The 17,048-nt window shown below is 56.6% G+C and overlaps 1 protein-coding gene across 8 annotated transcripts in view; it reads right to left on the reverse strand.

Moving 5' to 3' along the window:
* Positions 1-1,228: 1,228 nt before the first annotated feature.
* Positions 1,229-17,048, reverse strand: part of NOL4L (nucleolar protein 4 like) — a 147,960-nt gene continuing 132,140 nt past the window's right edge. For all 8 annotated transcript variants that reach the window (XM_008020545.3, XM_073007842.1, XM_073007845.1 and 5 more), the window contains 6 exons: positions 13,846-14,123; positions 11,721-11,906; positions 11,448-11,639; positions 11,030-11,152; positions 10,368-10,569; positions 1,229-5,963 (listed from right to left, as the gene is read on the reverse strand). In XM_008020545.3, coding sequence (XP_008018736.1) covers positions 5,743-5,963; positions 10,368-10,569; positions 11,030-11,152; positions 11,448-11,639; positions 11,721-11,906; positions 13,846-14,123 — 1,202 coding nt within the window. In that variant the 3' untranslated portion in view covers positions 1,229-5,742. The remainder of the gene's footprint in view (positions 5,964-10,367; positions 10,570-11,029; positions 11,153-11,447; positions 11,640-11,720; positions 11,907-13,845; positions 14,124-17,048) is intronic.

Here is a 17,048-nt window from a genome sequence, read left to right on the forward strand (position 1 = left end):
GTCTCTGCTAAAAATACAAAAAATTAGCCGGGCGTAGTGGCGCATGCCTGTAATCCCAGCTACTCTGGAGGCTGAGGCAGAGAATTGCTTAAACCTGGAGGGTTGGAGGCAGTGAGCTGAGATCCTGCCACTGCACTCCAGCCTGGGCAACAGAGTGATACTTTGTCTAAAAAAATAAATAAGGTTTTAATAAGTCCCATAAATGTATACACATATACACACACACACAATTTTAGCAGTAAAATGTATGCTTTTAACTTGCCTAAAGTTTTTTTTTTTTTTTTGATACGGAGTCTTGCTCTGTCGCCCGGGCTGGGGTGCAGTGGCCGGATCTCAGCTCACTGCAAGCTCCGCCTCCCGGGTTTACGCCATTCTCCTGCCTCAGCCTCCTGAGTAGCGGGGACTACAGGCGCCCGCCACCTCGCCCGGCTAGTTTTTTGTGTTTTTAGTAGAGACGGGGTTTCACCGTGTTAGCCAGGATGGTCTCGATCTCCTGACCTCGTGATCCGCCCGTCTCGGCCTCCCAAAGTGCTGGGATTACAGGTTTGAGCCACCGCGCCCGGCCAACCTAAAGTTTTTAAATCCATGATCACGTTTGTTCCCAGCCATATTCCTACAACTTTTCCTTAAAGCTTAACCTAAACCACATATATAGGATGAAAAAAAAATCAGCACAAATAAGTATCTTTGGAAAAAGTAGCCCTTTTGTTTCCTTCAAGGTGGGATCCAAGGTTTTGCATAGAATGGAACGTTAAGCACCGAAGGTTCAGAACCAGAGATCGTGTTTGCTCAGTTTTCCAAATTAGCACTTAGGGATTATTATGGGAATTTGGTTTCAGTCAATTGCCCACGAGCTAGGGTGAGAGGTTGTGGAAAAGCAAGTTTTTTGCTGGTCACTGAATTTCAGCAGGGCGTGTACTCCGTGTGCCTGTGTGTCTGCGTGTGGCTGGTAAGGGAACTGAGATTTAAAACGGTGCATGAGAGCTCTGCATGTGCTCAGCAACTGAAGGGCGCCTGGGAAAGGTTCATTTCCTTCCCTTTCTAACAGATGAGGTGCTGGAATTACAGGTTAATTTGTTCTGGAAAATGCACTGAGGACCTTCTGTGTGCCATACTGTTGGCTAGTAGATTCCACTAGTAGAAAGATGTTTCAGTGCCAGACTAGATGAGGAAGGGTGAGAAGTGGCAGGTGGTGCTGCTGTTGATAGGACATAGTGGAAGCAGAGCATTCAGTTTGTTGTTCAGTGTTTATTAAGTAGATTCAGTCTTATATATGATATACAGATTCAAAAGGAAAAGGATTCCACATACTTATGAAATCAGTGCATTTAGCAAGTAATACCATGGAGATAACAGCTCGATTAACAGCTCATTGGTCTTTTGTTAAGTGAGGGAGAGAGGGAGTCGGCCTGTGCTAGTCATTCCACAAACAAAACAGAATTTAGTCGCATCACGTACAGAAGACACATTCTAAGAATTAAAATATTAAGCCACATTTACTGGTAAAACTCACTATATAGAACACAAATGATTTTTATAGAGAGCATTGAGGAGGAAGTCCTCACCTGCTTAGAAGAGCCACGTTAAGTTGCATAGGTGCATTATCTGTAAAAATATAATTTAGAGGTGAAGCCATTGATTAACAGAGTCACCTTTAAAGTTGGTGCCATCCACTGTTTGCCTTAAGTGCTTACTATCTGGAGTCCTGTGCCCCTCCCCAGAGGTGGGACCTCATGAAGGAGCTGCCCCCAGAGGAACCCTGAAGAAATGGCTTGTACTGTCTGCACTGAAAGTCTTAACATCTCATATCAGATACAGAACTCGTGCTCTTCCAAAACATGCCTAAATCATGCCAGAGGACTAAAGACCTCTTGGGTTGTCCCTAAATCCTGGTTGGCTTGATCCTGAAGGCCACGTGAGTCATTCTGACCTTCCCACTCCCAGGCTGCCCAGGGAAGAACTACATTCATCCCATAGCTCTGCAGCAAAGTCCTGCCCTCCCTTTTCCTCTGTCCATGCAGTTACCCACCAGCAGCCAATAGGAGGTCTCTCTTCTGACTCCTGCTCCTAAATGGACCACATAATAGAGGCATATGGGCCATCTACCAGGTGGAAAGTTTTTCAGCCAATCTGAGTTCTATATGGTGTAGGTTTTTTGTTGTATTTTTAGGTGGAAACGTAGGTAAAAAGTGAGAGGTTTTTGTTTGTGGCTTTGCTAAGCAGATGAGCTTAGTGAGGTGCATCTTCCTCCTCAAGAGCAAGTCTTGCAGAACACACAGGGACTGGGGGCATCTGTACATGTAAACAGTACACTTTCACTGAGTCCAAAATTAGGAGCAAAAATACAAAGGTTCACATTGGTCTTAGGTAGATACAGGCGAAAAAGGATTGAGCTGTTTAGCTCAGAAACAACCAAAACAAAGTTTCTAAAGCACCACTAAATTATATAAAAATCAGACCATGGACGGATTGAAACTGGTATTCTGGTGAAATACTTTACTATTTTGTAAAAAGTTTTACAAAAAATTACAAATTAAAAGTATCAACCCTCTGAGTTCAAAGCAGCATTTTGAAAATGAACTGGTAGTTAATCCTATAACCACCCTTGGAGTTGTAAGTGGCCCTTGGGAATAGGGATGGATGGGCTCCACCTGTTTAAAATCCTCGAAAACCCTCCTAACTCCCTGCCTGTCCCCCTCCCTGTCAGCACTGTCCTTGGGAATAAACTGTCCTCTGTAAGGGTGGCGACGGTAAAATGAGTTTCAGATGGGTTACACACACTATCACTTGTCTACCTGATGGTCCACCACTAAGACCAATGCCCACTTCTCTGATGCCGCCCTTCTCGTGGGATTAGCCCCTGCAAAGACTCTGGAATTGGAGTATCCTACTCTTGCATTTCCTTTTTAACTTAGGATCCCAAATGATTACTTTGTGCCCTGAGGCCCGTCAAAAGATGTGTAAATGGCTGTGGGACAGGGCTTTGGGAGCTCCTTTTGGGAGAAGGCAGTCTCTCTGGTGAGGGTGAGACAGCAGCGAGCTTGGTTCATCAGAACCAGCTCTTTGGTGCCCTCCAAGTCAGGAGTAGGGGGAAGGGGTTGAAGCTGTATCTTTTAAAACAAAAGCAAAACAGAACAAGTTCCCTGACTGAGCCAGTTAAATGGAATCCTGTTCCCATGCAGAAAGTTGCTCCTGATTCTGCCATCTCCAGGGCTTCAGGGGTAGTTTCACTGGAAAGGAGGAGCCCACCCAAGAGGTGGGGTCAACATGATGAAATCCCTTGTCCTGGAGGGGCCTGGGAGGCCCAATGGACTTTAACCACTGACATATTCTTTCCTTCCTCTTGAAAAAACACATTGAACCTATGCTCTTGCCGCAGTACTAAGGCAGGTGGTCAGTTCCAACAGCTTGAACTCAGAAAAACGTGATTTCAAACTGTAGCTTATGCTGATCTTTAGATCTAATCCTTGTGTGGGTAGCGGGAGGGAGCCCCTTCCCCAGTCTTTCTCACTCCTGTCTGCCAAGAAATGCGAACGGTCCACCTCTAGCTTGGGTACTGCCTCTGGGAGGAGAAGTGACATGTTAAGTAACTGATACCAGGAATTCTAGGGTGGCGATTGTCTCTGCCAGGTTTTAACATTAAGATTCTCACAAATTGCCTGGGGTAACATTTTGCAAAAGATCTCACTGATTACTTTGTAGTATTGTTCACACACAAAAATAAATATTTACACGAATTCAAATGTTGAGGGGAGTAGTACTGAGCAGGTGGGGCTGGATGTGTGGATGGCTGGGGTGTGGGAGAGGCCTTGGGCACTGGAGGTTGTGCTGTGCTAAGGGTGAGTCTCAGGTGTCCTGGCCCTGACCAGAGGCCTGGGGATTGGTCAGATGGAAGGCAGAGGTGGTGTGGCTGGGTGGGTTGTTGGAGGCCACTTGAGAGAGACGACCACCCCCAACCTCTAGGGGCCGGAAGTAAGCACGGGGTAGGCACCCTACCTTTCAGACTTCTGGACCTGAGGCAGGATGGGGCATCTTCACTGGTGCCCCCTCCCTGTCCCTCCTCGGGGGGAGTCTGCCACAGTGCCGGGAGGCAGTGGCCACAGCTGCAACAGGCAATTGGCTGCAGAAAAGCTGGTTTGGGAAGGGGTGCCTGTTCTAGGAGCGAGTGGCTCTCTGTGGCCATCCTAGGATCCACTCGGCCCTGGCTCCCCTGGGGCCTCGCTGCTCTGAGGGAGGAAAGGCAACAGAGGGCTTCTGCCAGTTCTGGGCAGGGGCGGGCAGCAGAGAGCTGCTGTCATGGCTACGGAGTGTTGCATGGAGAGGCCCTGGGGGCCTGCTGAGGTCTGGGCGAATCCCTGGTTTAGCAGCACTGGTAGGTATTGCACTGAGCAAGAGGAAGTGCCTATCAGGGAGGAAGGAAACCAGGCCAGCTTTTTCTTTTTGCCCTTTTTCACACTCCAGGGATTATGGGTTTCTTCCAGGACTGGCCCCTCCAGAAGGGCTGGTCTTAGGAGAACCCCAAGTGGCTCCTCCACTTCCGTTGATCCCTTTACTCCAAACATGGCGCAAGGGGATGGGAGCTGCAGTCCGCCCTGGAGCTCACAGCTGCCTGACAGCCGGGGCTCACCCTGAAGAAGCGGCCCCTCTTGGCAGGAGTCTTAGGGCCCAGGCCTGTGCACAGAAGTTCAGACCTGGCTTCTGGGCAGCGGGGTGTGAGGGCAAGGGCCCTGCCGACCGGCTGCCATCTCCCAGCAGTCCGTCCTGTCAAGCAGCCGAGAGGGCCAGAGCTAGAGGACTGCAGTGGCTGGTTAGGGACAGGACGCTCTCTGGGTTCCAGCTCCTGGACACCCAGTCTGGACTTACCTCCCAGGCAGACACATTGTGTGGGGGAGTTGGGGTGACTGACAGCTGTTCAGAACAGGCTCAGGGCACATCCTGGAAAAAGCCCACGCTGGAGTGTGAGGTAGAATACAGGTGACCATGGACTGGGGCTTCTGGAGAATGGGGTGGGGGTACCTCTTTTGTTTTGCTTTGCCATGGGTGTGGGTGAGGTCCTCCTGCTTGGCGGTGCCTAGGGAGGTACCTGGTGGTGTCCCTGTGGCAGCACTGGGATCTGCAACAGGATAGCCTGGCCATGGGATAGCGGCCACAGGGTGCGCCAGGCATGCAGAGGAACAGCCAGCCTGGCACCCGCCCTACCCCTGGCCCCAGCCCACATCAGTGTAGTGATATGGAATGTTAGGTATGGGGATACATCCTTCTGATCAGACAGACACAGACTAGCAATCTGTACAAACACAAAAGAATCCATTTTCAGAAAAATAAATTACTAAGGGGAGAGGAAGAAAGGGTCCACTTTGTTTTTCTCAATAAATATGCAATTCTGCTCACCTAAGACTTGAAAGGTAATTATCTGGGGGTGGGATTCTAACATCAGGGTCCACGAAGGTGATTCTAAACAGAGCTGCAGCCCCAGCGCCTTGTCAGGGGAGCCCCCAACCCTTCCAGAGCTGCCCCGTTGGCCTCTTCCAAGCAGGTCAGAGCACCCGTGTGGTGAGATTCCAAAAAAAAAAAAAGTGTCCTTGTGCCCAAAGTCTCAGGTGCTTGGAGTGTGGCTAGAAACAGCTCTTTTGGATCCCACCTCTTTCAAAAACAAAATGTACCAACTGGTGAGGCAGGAAGCTGGGTCCAGGCTGGGACAGCCTCTTTCCCTAGGGCAGTGCGCTCCAGGTGCCGCTGGGGTCAGTTCTGCTGTAGGATGAGGTTTTCCAGTTCGTCTGCAGAGCGCAGCAGGAAGGCAGCAGACTCCCGGTAGCCCGCGATGAGCTGCCGCACGGCGCTGATCTCCGTGGGACTGAGCTGAGCGGTGGGCACGGGCCTGCTGGTGCTGGTGCTGGAGGGGGTGGGTGTGGGGGTGGTGGAGGTGGTGGAGGCCCCGCCTTTCATGCTGAGGTCCGTGGGCCCTGTGAAGAGGGAAGGAAGTAGGGTGAGGAGGGAGCGGCCACCCTGCCTGGCATCTGGGAGGTGTGTCTTCCTTGGCGCTGTCATAACCTATGGCCTAGTGCCCACTGTGAGTTGAACACTGGAGTCTGTGGCTCTGGTCCATCTCCCTGATGGCTCTATCCCTAGTGCTTAGAACGGGCCTGCGGGTGACAGGGTTCTCAGGGAATCCTCAGGGTGATCTTGCAAAGATCTGGTTTTAGGTAAGGAAGAGGAGGACTTGGGGCAAAGGAACTCCTAAGATCTGCCTCTCAGTGTGGTGAGCAGAGCGTGGGAATGGGAAATACTCCCACCACTGAGGAACTGTGGGCCAAGTGCTAAAGCCTCTGCCAGCATGCCTAAAGGAGCAGCACCCATCCATGTGCTCTTCCCCACCCCAGACATCGAGGCTGGAAGGGGAGATGGTGTGCAGGAAACTCTGCAGGTAGGCAGGGGCCTAACACACCTGAGAGATGTGTGTGGGGAAAGCCCAGGAGTTCAGAGTGGAGCCACAAAAGGCCAGGAGAAGAAACATCTGTATGTGCTTCTGTCCAGCTGGAGAGAGGCCAGCTGCCTTGGTTGTCTGGAGGAAGAGGTACAGGCCAGACTGGCCAGGCCATAACTGCACCCCCAGGAGGGACCGTGGCAGCCAGTGGATGGAGGAAGGGGCTGGCTGTGTGAAGCCTCTTTCTGCTAAGCCTCAGCACCTCGAATGCCCCCTCCTGGGAGGAGTCCTGTGCCTGAGTGAGGTGGAAGGTTCATGCTGCTGGGATACGAGGGAATGTGGACCGAACGATCAGGACAAGACCCAGACTGGTTTCTGGAGAAACTGCCTGCCCTTTGTCCTCAGATGATGATGGCAAAGAGGGAGCCTGCCATCTTCTAAAACACACTAGGGGTGTGCATATTGGGGAGGGGACCGCCAGGCCCTGTCCTCTCTTGGTCTTTCCCAAGAAGCTACTGGCTTTGGAGTCGGGAAAGTGTGGATTCAAGTCCTGCTCTGCTACTTCACTGGCAAATTCTTTAACTTCTGTGGGCCTCAGAGCCCTCGTCTGCCAAAACTAAGCGGCTGCTGTGAGCAGAAGCTGAGATGCCGGGTGTGAAACACTCGGCCCAGGCTAGGGCTCCTTCTCAGCCCGCAGGAGGCCTGCCTGCCTAGACTGGCACAGTAGGGAAGGGCTTCCAAACAGGTTTCAGGGCTTTCTGAGTGGGCTCCCAGGAGACCTGGAAGCTCCTGGAATTTGAAAAGCATCCTGCAAGGTGTTCACAGCAAGAAGCAGCCGAAGAAGAGAGAATCTGGGCAGGTGCAGGCAGCGCTGCCGCTTCCCTGGGAAGCCTTCTCTGATGCAGCCAGGTCAGCTTCTCTGTTCTCTGCCCTCCCCCTGGAGTCCCTTACCCACAGCTTTCTCTTCCACGGGGGTGTGAGACTCCCCCAACTACCCTGAAGGTTCTGATGGCCACATTCACTCATGATTGCATCTCCATGGCAGTTTTTATGCTGCTATGAAGAGAGAGGGACAAGCTCTTGTCCCTGGAGGCATCCAGACTGGAAGTGACATCTTGGGATAAACTATGGAACCTGACTGCTGCTAAAAGGAAGCTGCTGCAGTCCCCGAATGGGGAAGGAAGCAGGAGCCTAAGATGGGACAGTTTGTCACATGGGGTTATTTCCTCTCTGGCCAGAGAACGTGGACACCAAGGAGGAGGTCCTAGGAACTATTTTCTAAACAGCGTCCTTGGAATTGAGAGTTAAGGAAACAGTTAAGTCTGTTAAAGTCAAACACAGGGGGAAGGGGTTGGGGCCGTGTCTGGAAACAGCAGCCAAGCAGGTCACTGACTCCCAAGGTGTTGTCACAATGGGGGACTGAGAAGCTGGGAACAGGAGTACCTCTGCTGGCTTCTGGATATTGCAGGGGCTGGACCCAGAGGGATGGGGAGGAGAGGGTCTGGTTCCCTCTAGGGTGGCTCTGGTCCCCTCTGCATCATGCTTGGGAGTGGCCAGAGCCTCCTGGCATAGTCAACATGAGCAGTGGCCCCAGGTCCTTCCTTTTCTCCTCCTCTCCCCAGGTGCTATCCTGTTCATGCCTGTGCTCAGAGCTTCCTCCCTTCTCTCCTGGGCAGTAGCTGAGGCTTGGAAAGGAGAAGGTCCCTGTTTCCTGTGGCCAATCTGATCTGGAGACATCCCCTGCAGACTCTGGTTACAGCCAGATGCTCAGGTTGCCGAGTGACTACTGTATGGTGGGTAGAGGGATAGGAGCGAGCATGAGTTACCCAGCACCCCAGGCAAGACAGGGTGAGCCTGATTCTATCTAAGCTGATTTGCATCTCCAGATGACAACATAATGAACAAAGTGAGGAGCTCTGAGCCATTAATACGGTTGCCCAGCCGAGGTACCAAACTGATTGAACAATCACTTGAAAGTCTGAGGCTGGGGAGGCCAGTGGAGCTGGGTGGCCCTGCAACCACGTGGCTGCCTGTCGTCTTCCTTCAACTGCTGGAGGATCTAAACAATGTTCTTCAGATGAGATACTAGTGCTCACGGACAGGGGCTGCCCCAGGCGAGGAGGTAAATGACCAGATTTCTGCCTCAGTGGCCTCCCTACCCACCATGAAGGAACCAGGGTATTCACAGATGGGAGACTGAGGCCCCAGGATGCACAAGGGCAGAGCCAGCCGCCTCCCTGGAAGAATCATTCTCTGGCTGCTATTTGTGCCTCTTGGGCAGGTGTGAACGGGGCAGGCCTGAAAGAGGCCCAGCCCCACCATGAGAGGCCCTTAGGAGGGTCAGGGGAACCTGGCAGCAACACCCCTGAGATAGGTCATGCTGGGTGGACACCAGATAGAGGCTTGTCACCATCGCCTGCTGCTAGGAGGGAGCAGACCCCAGGCCACCCTCACTCATCTGCTGGGCCGCAGACTCCCATGTGTAGGGAGGGCAGGGCTATGGGATGGCTTTTCTTCCCAGAATGAAAGGAGCCCACCTAGGACAGCCACTCCACCTCTCACTGTGCCGGCCACTCTGGCCTTAGCTTCAGGGATTAGGGCCAGGCGGCCTCTTATTTTAGGTTAAGAGGCATTAGGAAGGGATGAGGAGTTAAGCCCAGGCACGAATCTTCCAGGGACCTGCATGCACTTCCTGGTTCTGGGGGGTGGAGGGTCAAGGCTAGTGGAGGCGGCCTGGGTTTCCTGCCATGGGTGGGGACTAGCTCCCTCCCTTGCTGCCCAGGAACAGTGAGGGGTCTCCTGCAGCCAAGGACAGGGGCTTAGGGAATCCTCAGGCATGTTTAGCCAAGACCTCGCACCAGTGTTCCCCAGCTTACAGGTGGCACCTTTCTCCAAGCTACTCAAGTTCCTCAATTCTTCCCTTCATTCCCTGGCTTCTGAAAGACCCCCAAAGCACACGGCTTCTGCCTCCTGTTCTCTCCATTCAAACCTTCTTACAAGGGCAGACAGAATGACAGACCACACAATTCAAGGCCTTTCTGTGCTTAAAACCTAGCAGGGGCTCCTCCTGCACACAGAACACAACCCGAGTGCCTGGCCCAAGAGGTCCTGTGACCCACCAGGCTGACCCCACTCCTCCCCTGCTTCCCTTGGCCTCACAGTAAAGGGGTCTGAGGTTCCCCACTCCAGTTCGTGCTCACGGCAGCACCTGACTCCATGAGGAGGCCTCTGTCTCTTCGGGGGCTATCTCCTCTAATGGTCTGTGCCCCATCTGCGCAGAGTAGCCTGGGAAGTTACCGGAAAAGCACCTACTGAATCACCCAGCTACAGCAGCGGAGCAAGGGAGCAGGTGTGTGCCATCACCCCGGGTGTCTCAGATGTAGGCTCCATGAGTGCAGGGGCAAGAACTGAGGCCCAGCACCCGGGTGAGAAAAGCTTTCACCTAGAAAGGCAGGCCCTGCGCTGAGGCCTGGGGAGGGAGCCGCCCTGCAGGCCAGCGGGGCCACAGCTGGGCCAGGCCAGCAGCCGTCTCACTGAGCCTTGGTCACTATGGGTGAGATGGGGCTGTGGAGATTCAACTCAGGTCAAGAACAGGCCCTTGGCTGGGACTCGGCACCCACAGGGTCCCTGGGGGAGCGGAATCAGTGAGAGGCGCCGGGAGTGAAGGTGGGAAGCAGCGGAGCAAGTGCCACTGGCGGTGAGAAGGGGGCGGTAGCTTTTTGCTTTAACCAGCTAAGTCTCCTTCACCTTCCAATCTAAGGACCAGCTGAGACGATGAAGTGGGAGGGTGCCAGAGCCGCCCCTCCTGCTCCCTGTGCTGTGAGGCAGTCCCTTTCCATCACAGGCCTCTGCTTCCCCCTACCCCTTGCCCTGCCGGGGGCTGCTCTGCAGACCCAACTGGGTGCTGGTCAGGGAGCCAGAGTCCAGGCCTCCCCCAACTCACCATTACTGTGGTTTCCTGTTTGGAGGGAGGCAGGGGGCTGCAGGTTGCTGCTCAAGGCCCCGTACCCGCGGTAGCTGTAGTTGAGGCCGCCGTTGGCGTACACAGGGTCCTGGGAGTAGGAGGAGGCTGGCAGTGAGTAGGTGGAGTGGGTGATGGCTGTGGAGTCCCGCGAGTGCTGCTTGTCCAGGGCTATGGGCTCATCCTGCAGAGGGGAGAGGGGGGCGCTGGGGAAACCAAGGGGCAGCTGGCCCCAACTACCATCCCTGGACACAAGGTGGATAAATGCTGCGGCCCCAGGACTCCTGGGACCCAATGCTGTGGTTTGACCTGCGGCATTCTGTCTGTCCCTCCCCCGGCCACCTTCCCCGCTGGGGGCTTTTCCCGACTCTGCTCATCTCGCTGTCAGCATATTTGATCTGGGCCCTCTGGTCTCGGGATGAAGTCCAGGCTTCCGTATGAGGTCTGAAGACCTCTGAGAACACCACACCTGACCTCCACCCACCTCCTCTCCTCGTCTTTGCTCTCCTGTTTCCCCTCTGCCCCTCCCCAACTGCACCCATCACAGCTCCCTCAGTCCACACCCGTCTGAGGCCTGCCCTCCCTGCACCTGCTCTCCCTGGCTGCCTGGGAGCAGCCCCTGTAGTGGCTGCTGTGGCAGGTACCTGTGAGGACTGGTAGATCTCCAGACGCATCCGCTTGGCTGCCTTTCTCGTCTCGCTCTCACAGGCAGCTGCCAGGATGTTTTCTGCCATGGCCGAGGTCAGGTGGGGTGGCGTGGGTCTGGTCTGCAGGCAGAACGGGGATGGAGCTAGCATGGGGTCGTGGGGGCCCTGGGCTTGTGCAGAGACCCTGCCCCAGGGGTAGGTGGCACAGGGTGGGGTTTGGGCTCCAGTGCCTCAGTCTACGGAGCTATATGACCTCTCTAGGCCTTAGTTCCCTCATTTGCAAACCAGGGATTATGGTACTTGCTTCCAGGACTCCTGGGAAGACCTGGGTGAAGGGGCCCGGGCATCCCGGGCGTGTGGCAGGAGGTCAGTGGCGGCACCGAGGGGAAGTGCGGGCCAGGGAGGAGGGACTCACCATCTCCATGCCGTTCTTCTTCATGCGCCGGCAGGACTTGAGGTACGTGCGGATGCGCTTGCGGGCCCGCTCCTGGAACTCGGGGAACTGCCGGCTGCAGGACTCGATGATGGCCTGGATCTTCTCCTTGGGCTGCTTGGAGATGGGCACCATGCGGTCCAGGTTCTCGTCCACAAAGAGACGCACAAACATCTGCAGAGACACGGGCCATGGGAAGGGCCGACCCTGGCACTGCTCCCCTCCCCATCCCACCTGTTTCCGGCCGGTACTCACGTTGAAGGCCTTAAGACGCTCAGGGTCCATGCCTTCAGAGTCGTTCATCTTGTCATTGTCCTCATGGTCGTCATGGTCATCATCGTCATCATCTGCCGTCGGGGCCCGGCCCACTGTCAGGTCCTCAGGACAGCCGCTGACCTCAGTCTTAATGGAATCGTAGCTCCCAGAGCTGTAGGGGGGGGACTAAAAAGAGGGCAAGAGGCAGAGGGTTGGGCCAAGCAGCTGCTCATGCCCTTGCTGGGTCTCCTACAGGTGGTGAGCCTGGGGACCAGGGTGGCACGCACGCCCTGCTGCCACGAGAGCCACAGCTGCGAGGCCCTGAGCAAGTCACTCCTCTCTTCTGCTCCCTTCATCTGTGCAATGGGGACAGCAATGCTACCACCTCCTCCCTCCCTGGGCTGCCGCAGGGAGGACCGACTGCAACAGTATATGCAGAGACCTGGCTCCTGGGGGTGCCGAGCACTTAGGAGGGTGTCACCTGTTTCCTCAGCAGAGGTCCACACCAGGACCTGCCACATGTGCAGGGGAAAGGCAGACACGGAAAGGACTCCCACCACCCACCAGCCTCCTCTTGTGCCAAGATATGTTTTGGCTTCAGGGTTTTCCTCCCTGATCCCCAAGGGGCTACAACCCCAAGCTGACAACCGAGCTGTCACCAAAGCAGCGAGCATGCTGTCTGTCGGGAGGAGGAACAGATGGGCTGGGCGAGGTAGCCAGCCAAGGCGACAGGTCCATTAAGCAGGATGTGTTCCCGCAGCTCCTGGCCTGGCCTTCTCCTGTCTGCACCCCCACCAGGACAACACAGTGGCCCCTTGAGAATATATGGGTAGAAAGGGAAAGGGAACCAGATCCAGCTTCCACCAGCAGTCTCCTGTCCTCCAGCAGAGAAGGGCTCCAGCCCTCTGCTCCCACCACGAGTTCCTCCACAAGCCCCCTTGCCCATCTCTCCTTAAGAGGCAGCTTCCTCTTTTCCTCCGTGCTTCCTCCATCTTCTCATCCTTCATGGCTCAGCTCCCACACCACCTGTCTCCTGCCCCTGCCTCGGGGCACTGCTCTGGGATGGCTAAGGACCACTGTTGCCTTTTGGAAAGTTTGTGCCTTCGATGTGTCCCATCTACTCATTCAGATCCTGACTGGCAGTAGCCTGGGGACACTGTCCCTGCCCTCAAGGAGGCTGGCATCTAGCAGGTAAGGCAGGCTCAGGGAACAGGTGGCTGCATGGTCAGACCTTGTGATGTGGCAGCATGGCCAAGGCACACCCCGGAGGGGAACAGCACTCACTGAGGAGCAAATCCAGGAAGAAGTGTACTGCCTGGCACCTGGTCCCACAGCACGGCCCCTGACAGGCCTCTCCCCCTGGGACTAGGCCCACAGGGGTCGGTCCCCTAGGGTCACTGGCCTGGTGCCTGTCACTTCGTCCACATACAGACTTGGATAGGGGCAGGATGCCAGGGAGGGAGAAGAGTCTGTCCAGAGGTGCAGGCTCCAGGAAGGCGCCTCTGGCCCCAGGCCCAGGTTGGAGAAGAGGCGCTACTGCAGGAAACCTTAGTGGCCCCGAGGCAGCCTGTGGAAGTGTGAGGGAGGCCCCAGGAAGCAGGGGGGATGCCCACTGGTAGCAGTACCTGCTGTGCCCACCCTCCATCAGCCTGGTCAAAGGAGGAGTTCCACTGCCCACGTGCCTGGGCCCTTGCCCCTTTTTTGCACCACCTATAAAATGGGGACAGGAACGCAGAGAAACCAGGCAGTGGGAGGCCTCGTACCTGGCTGTGCCAAAAGTGGCCACTTGCTGTTATCCACAGCAGATGCTGTTCTGGGGGAGGGGACGGGTCGTGGGGATGCATATCCATCTACCATCTCTACCAAGGCAGGGACCATCAGCTCCACTTCACAGATGGGAAACCAGACTTGGAGAAGGGGGCCTGGCTTGAGGGCACACTCCAAGCCATCTCCCATCCCAGAGCTTCACCAGGAACCCGATGGCATACCAGCCACAGCCACCACCCTGGCTTGGTGTCACACACATCGGCTGGCTCCAGCTAAGTTCTGGGTGTATACAATTTCATTCTCGCCTCACGACAGCCCTCTACAGAAAGAAATAGACTGAGCCCCCAGCCCCACACACCTCAGGGGTGGTCTTCACCCCGTATTTGACTCGGCTCCGCAGTCCGTCGGCACCACAGCCATCGGAGGGGTAGGAGGGTGTGCCAAGTCCCGTGGCCGGCGGGAGCTTGTCACACAGGTTGATGGGCTGATCCTCAGTGGCCGTGGTGAAGTCCATGGGGGCCACGGCGCCGTTGCCATTCATCTCGGGGAAGGCAGGGTCACCCTGCGTGCTGCTCGATGTGGAAGGGTTCAGGGTGGAGGAGCCATTGCCGCTGCCACTCTCAGAGGAGGAGTCATCTGGAATGAGAGGCCTGGGTGTGAGGCCCCATCCCACGCACTGTGGCCACTGCCGCCACCTCGGAGTATCCCACCCTGTGTCTTCCTCATGAGTATCCCTGGGTGGGGATGAGTGCTGCTACCCCACCTCAGAGGCAACTTGCCCCAGCCCACAGCCTTAGCTGATGCAGCCACAGGGTCCCCTCTGCCAGAACAGAGGGACCATCAGGAGGGGAGTGGCCAGGCAGGGCTGTGCAGGGCATGGAGGGTCTTCCTGCACCCCAAACTTGCAAGCATTATGTCCAGGCTTAAGGGAGGCCCAGCTCCAGGGCTTTAGGAGTGAGTGGCCTGCCAGAGGGCCCTGGAGGCCCTCGAAGCCCGGCCAGGCTCTCCCTTCTCCCCAGCTCCCAGGACCGCACCTCCCACCCACCCTGCTCCTGCTGCCCGGCAGTGCCTTGCAGCTTCGAGCTCTCAAAGCCCCTACCCACAATGGGCCCTCAAATGTCTCCTTCCTCTGCCCAAGGCAGGAAGGATGGCTCTGTTGTGACCTCCAGCCATCCACTCCCTCCTGCAAGCAAGCCCAGCTCAGCCCTGGCAGCCTAGGCACAGGCACGGTGGCCCCCGGATCCGTGCTCCATGCAGGCCCCGTGGCCTGGGACATGCCAAGCCGGGGCTGCAGGGTCTGGGGTCTGCACGCGGGCCTCGAGTGGGCCTGCCCGGCGTCTCTGGGTGGGCAGCCTCGGCAAAGCACTGCGAGGGCGCCCCCTGCCGCGAAGAGTGAGGCACCGCCAGCCTGCGGGCACCGGGGAGGAAACTTTAACTGGCAGACCAGACAGTTCCAGATACATTCCAGACCTCTCTGCCCACCCAGCTCCAGTCCCGGCCTCCTGCTTGCTCAGCTGAGACGGCAGAGGCTGAAGCTGCACGGGAACTCCCGGGGTCACTGTCAGGTGAGCACCCGCGAGGGTCCCAGGGACGCACGGGTGACCCTGGCGGCTCTGCACCTGCACCCAGCGTGGATGGGGGAGGGGTGGTCACAGCGAACCCTGCCACCCCTTCCCCCAGGCCAGGGTCACGCTGGACCCCACCCCCCACCCTCCCAGCCGGCAGATTATGAAGATTTAGTCCCCGGTGCAGGGCATTGGGCACGCGCGCCTCCAGAGCGTCCCCATGGCGACCGAGCGGCTCTAGCGCCCCAACCAATTGCTGGCTTCCCGGCTGCCCGGGGGTGGGTCTAGGCTGCCCATCAAGCAGCCGGGCCGGGCAGAGGGGGATGGGAGACCACGGCGGCGCAGTGCACCCCTCCCCCTCGGCTGCCGCAGGTCCCCTGGGCCAGGCGTCTTGTCCTCCTCCGGGCAGCCTAGCTCCACCACTCCCTCCATCCTCCCGCAGGGCGGCTCCGGGCTCTGCTCAAAGCCCGCCCATAGCCGCCCCTCACTGGCTGCATCCTCGGAGTCCCGGCCCGCGCTGGCAGTCCCCAGGACCCCACAGACTACTTGCGCCCAGTCTGGAGTGAATACATTCCTTAGCATCTTTACTGAGCACCTACTGAATGCTGGCCTGGAAACAAAGTAATGACTGCAACCAAGGTGCCAGACCTCCCGCGGGGACAGATGTGCCTTACTGAGCCTTGTGGGTAACAGGGAAGGTGAACTGTGAGAATGGGGGTGCCCACTGTCCTCCACCCGGGAACCAGACCAGCTCCCCATGCAGCCCCCGCTGGCTGCTCTCCAGCGCCCAGGCCACCCACATCCCGCCTGTGAGAGCCAGGCCTAATCCTCACTCCCCTGTCCCATGCTTTCCTGCACCTGAATAAAAGTCCGGCCCATGGCCACTGGCACTCAGTCCTGTGACCTCTGCAGTCCCCCAGCCCAGCCTCACTATCCTCTGCTGGGGCTCTACAATCTGTCTGCCATGATACCTCCAGCTGAGCAGATGGCAGCCAGCCTTCAAGGTCTGGTTCCACGCTGCCACCTCAGGCTGGCACTTTTCTCCACTGTCCCTACGAAGGAGGCATTCACGCCTCCAACCCCAGCTTACTGTCCAGCCCTGCCAGGGACCCTGGTGCTTCCTTCACCTGGCCCAGGGTCATCGTGAGGGCCATCTGCCCCACCAGAACAGACCCTGTCACCGGAGAAGCCCCTGCACCTGAGGTCCATGGGGGACAGGGATGACACCCATACTGGCTGGTTACCCCCACTCCCATGAGCTGCGGGGACCCATCGTTCACCCACCTTGTAGGTGTGACTTCACATACCAACACCACCCTCACAGACCACTTGCTTGACCTTGGAGGGCCTTAGATTCCTCCTCTGGAAGGAGGGGCTGCTCCTCAGTGGGCATCGTGCCTGGCACACAGCAAGCCAGTGGTCACTGCATTCATCACAGGCACCAGGCCCAAGGCTGGCTGCAGTGCCACACCATGCACGGGGCCAGAGGTGACATCCCATCACCCACCTCCCGATCAGGTTTTCCCGAGAAGATGGACTTGCCCTCCCCGGGTGTGAGCTCCTGAGACTCACACGCTGCTCAGGGTGCTCCTGGAGCCTCCGCCAGGTCAGATGCCTGACACGGGGGCCCCGACTCTCCAGCTACCAAGACCTTTGCCTCAGGGCTGTGACCCCGGCTGCCTGGCTGGGGACCGACATGTGGAGGGCAGAACCTCCCCTAACTTAGACGCCACCCCAGTCTGGCCAGGGAAGTGGTTGGGTGTATAAGACCCGTAAGGCACCAGGTGCTAGGACCTCGTATGGCCATGTGTTCCAAGCTGTTAGAAGAAACTGGAAATCTGCACCATTATGTAAACTGATTTTAAAATACTGGCGACTGATCTACATGGCTTATTTTTTTTTTAGGGTCTTGCTCTGTTGCCCAGGCTAGAGTGCAGCGGTGTCAATAGGGCTCACTGCCCTATTGCCTCCTGGGCTGAAGCGATCCCCCGCCCCA

This window comes from Chlorocebus sabaeus, chromosome 2, assembly GCF_047675955.1.
Source record: "Chlorocebus sabaeus isolate Y175 chromosome 2, mChlSab1.0.hap1, whole genome shotgun sequence".
Taxonomy (NCBI): Eukaryota; Metazoa; Chordata; class Mammalia; order Primates; family Cercopithecidae; genus Chlorocebus; species Chlorocebus sabaeus.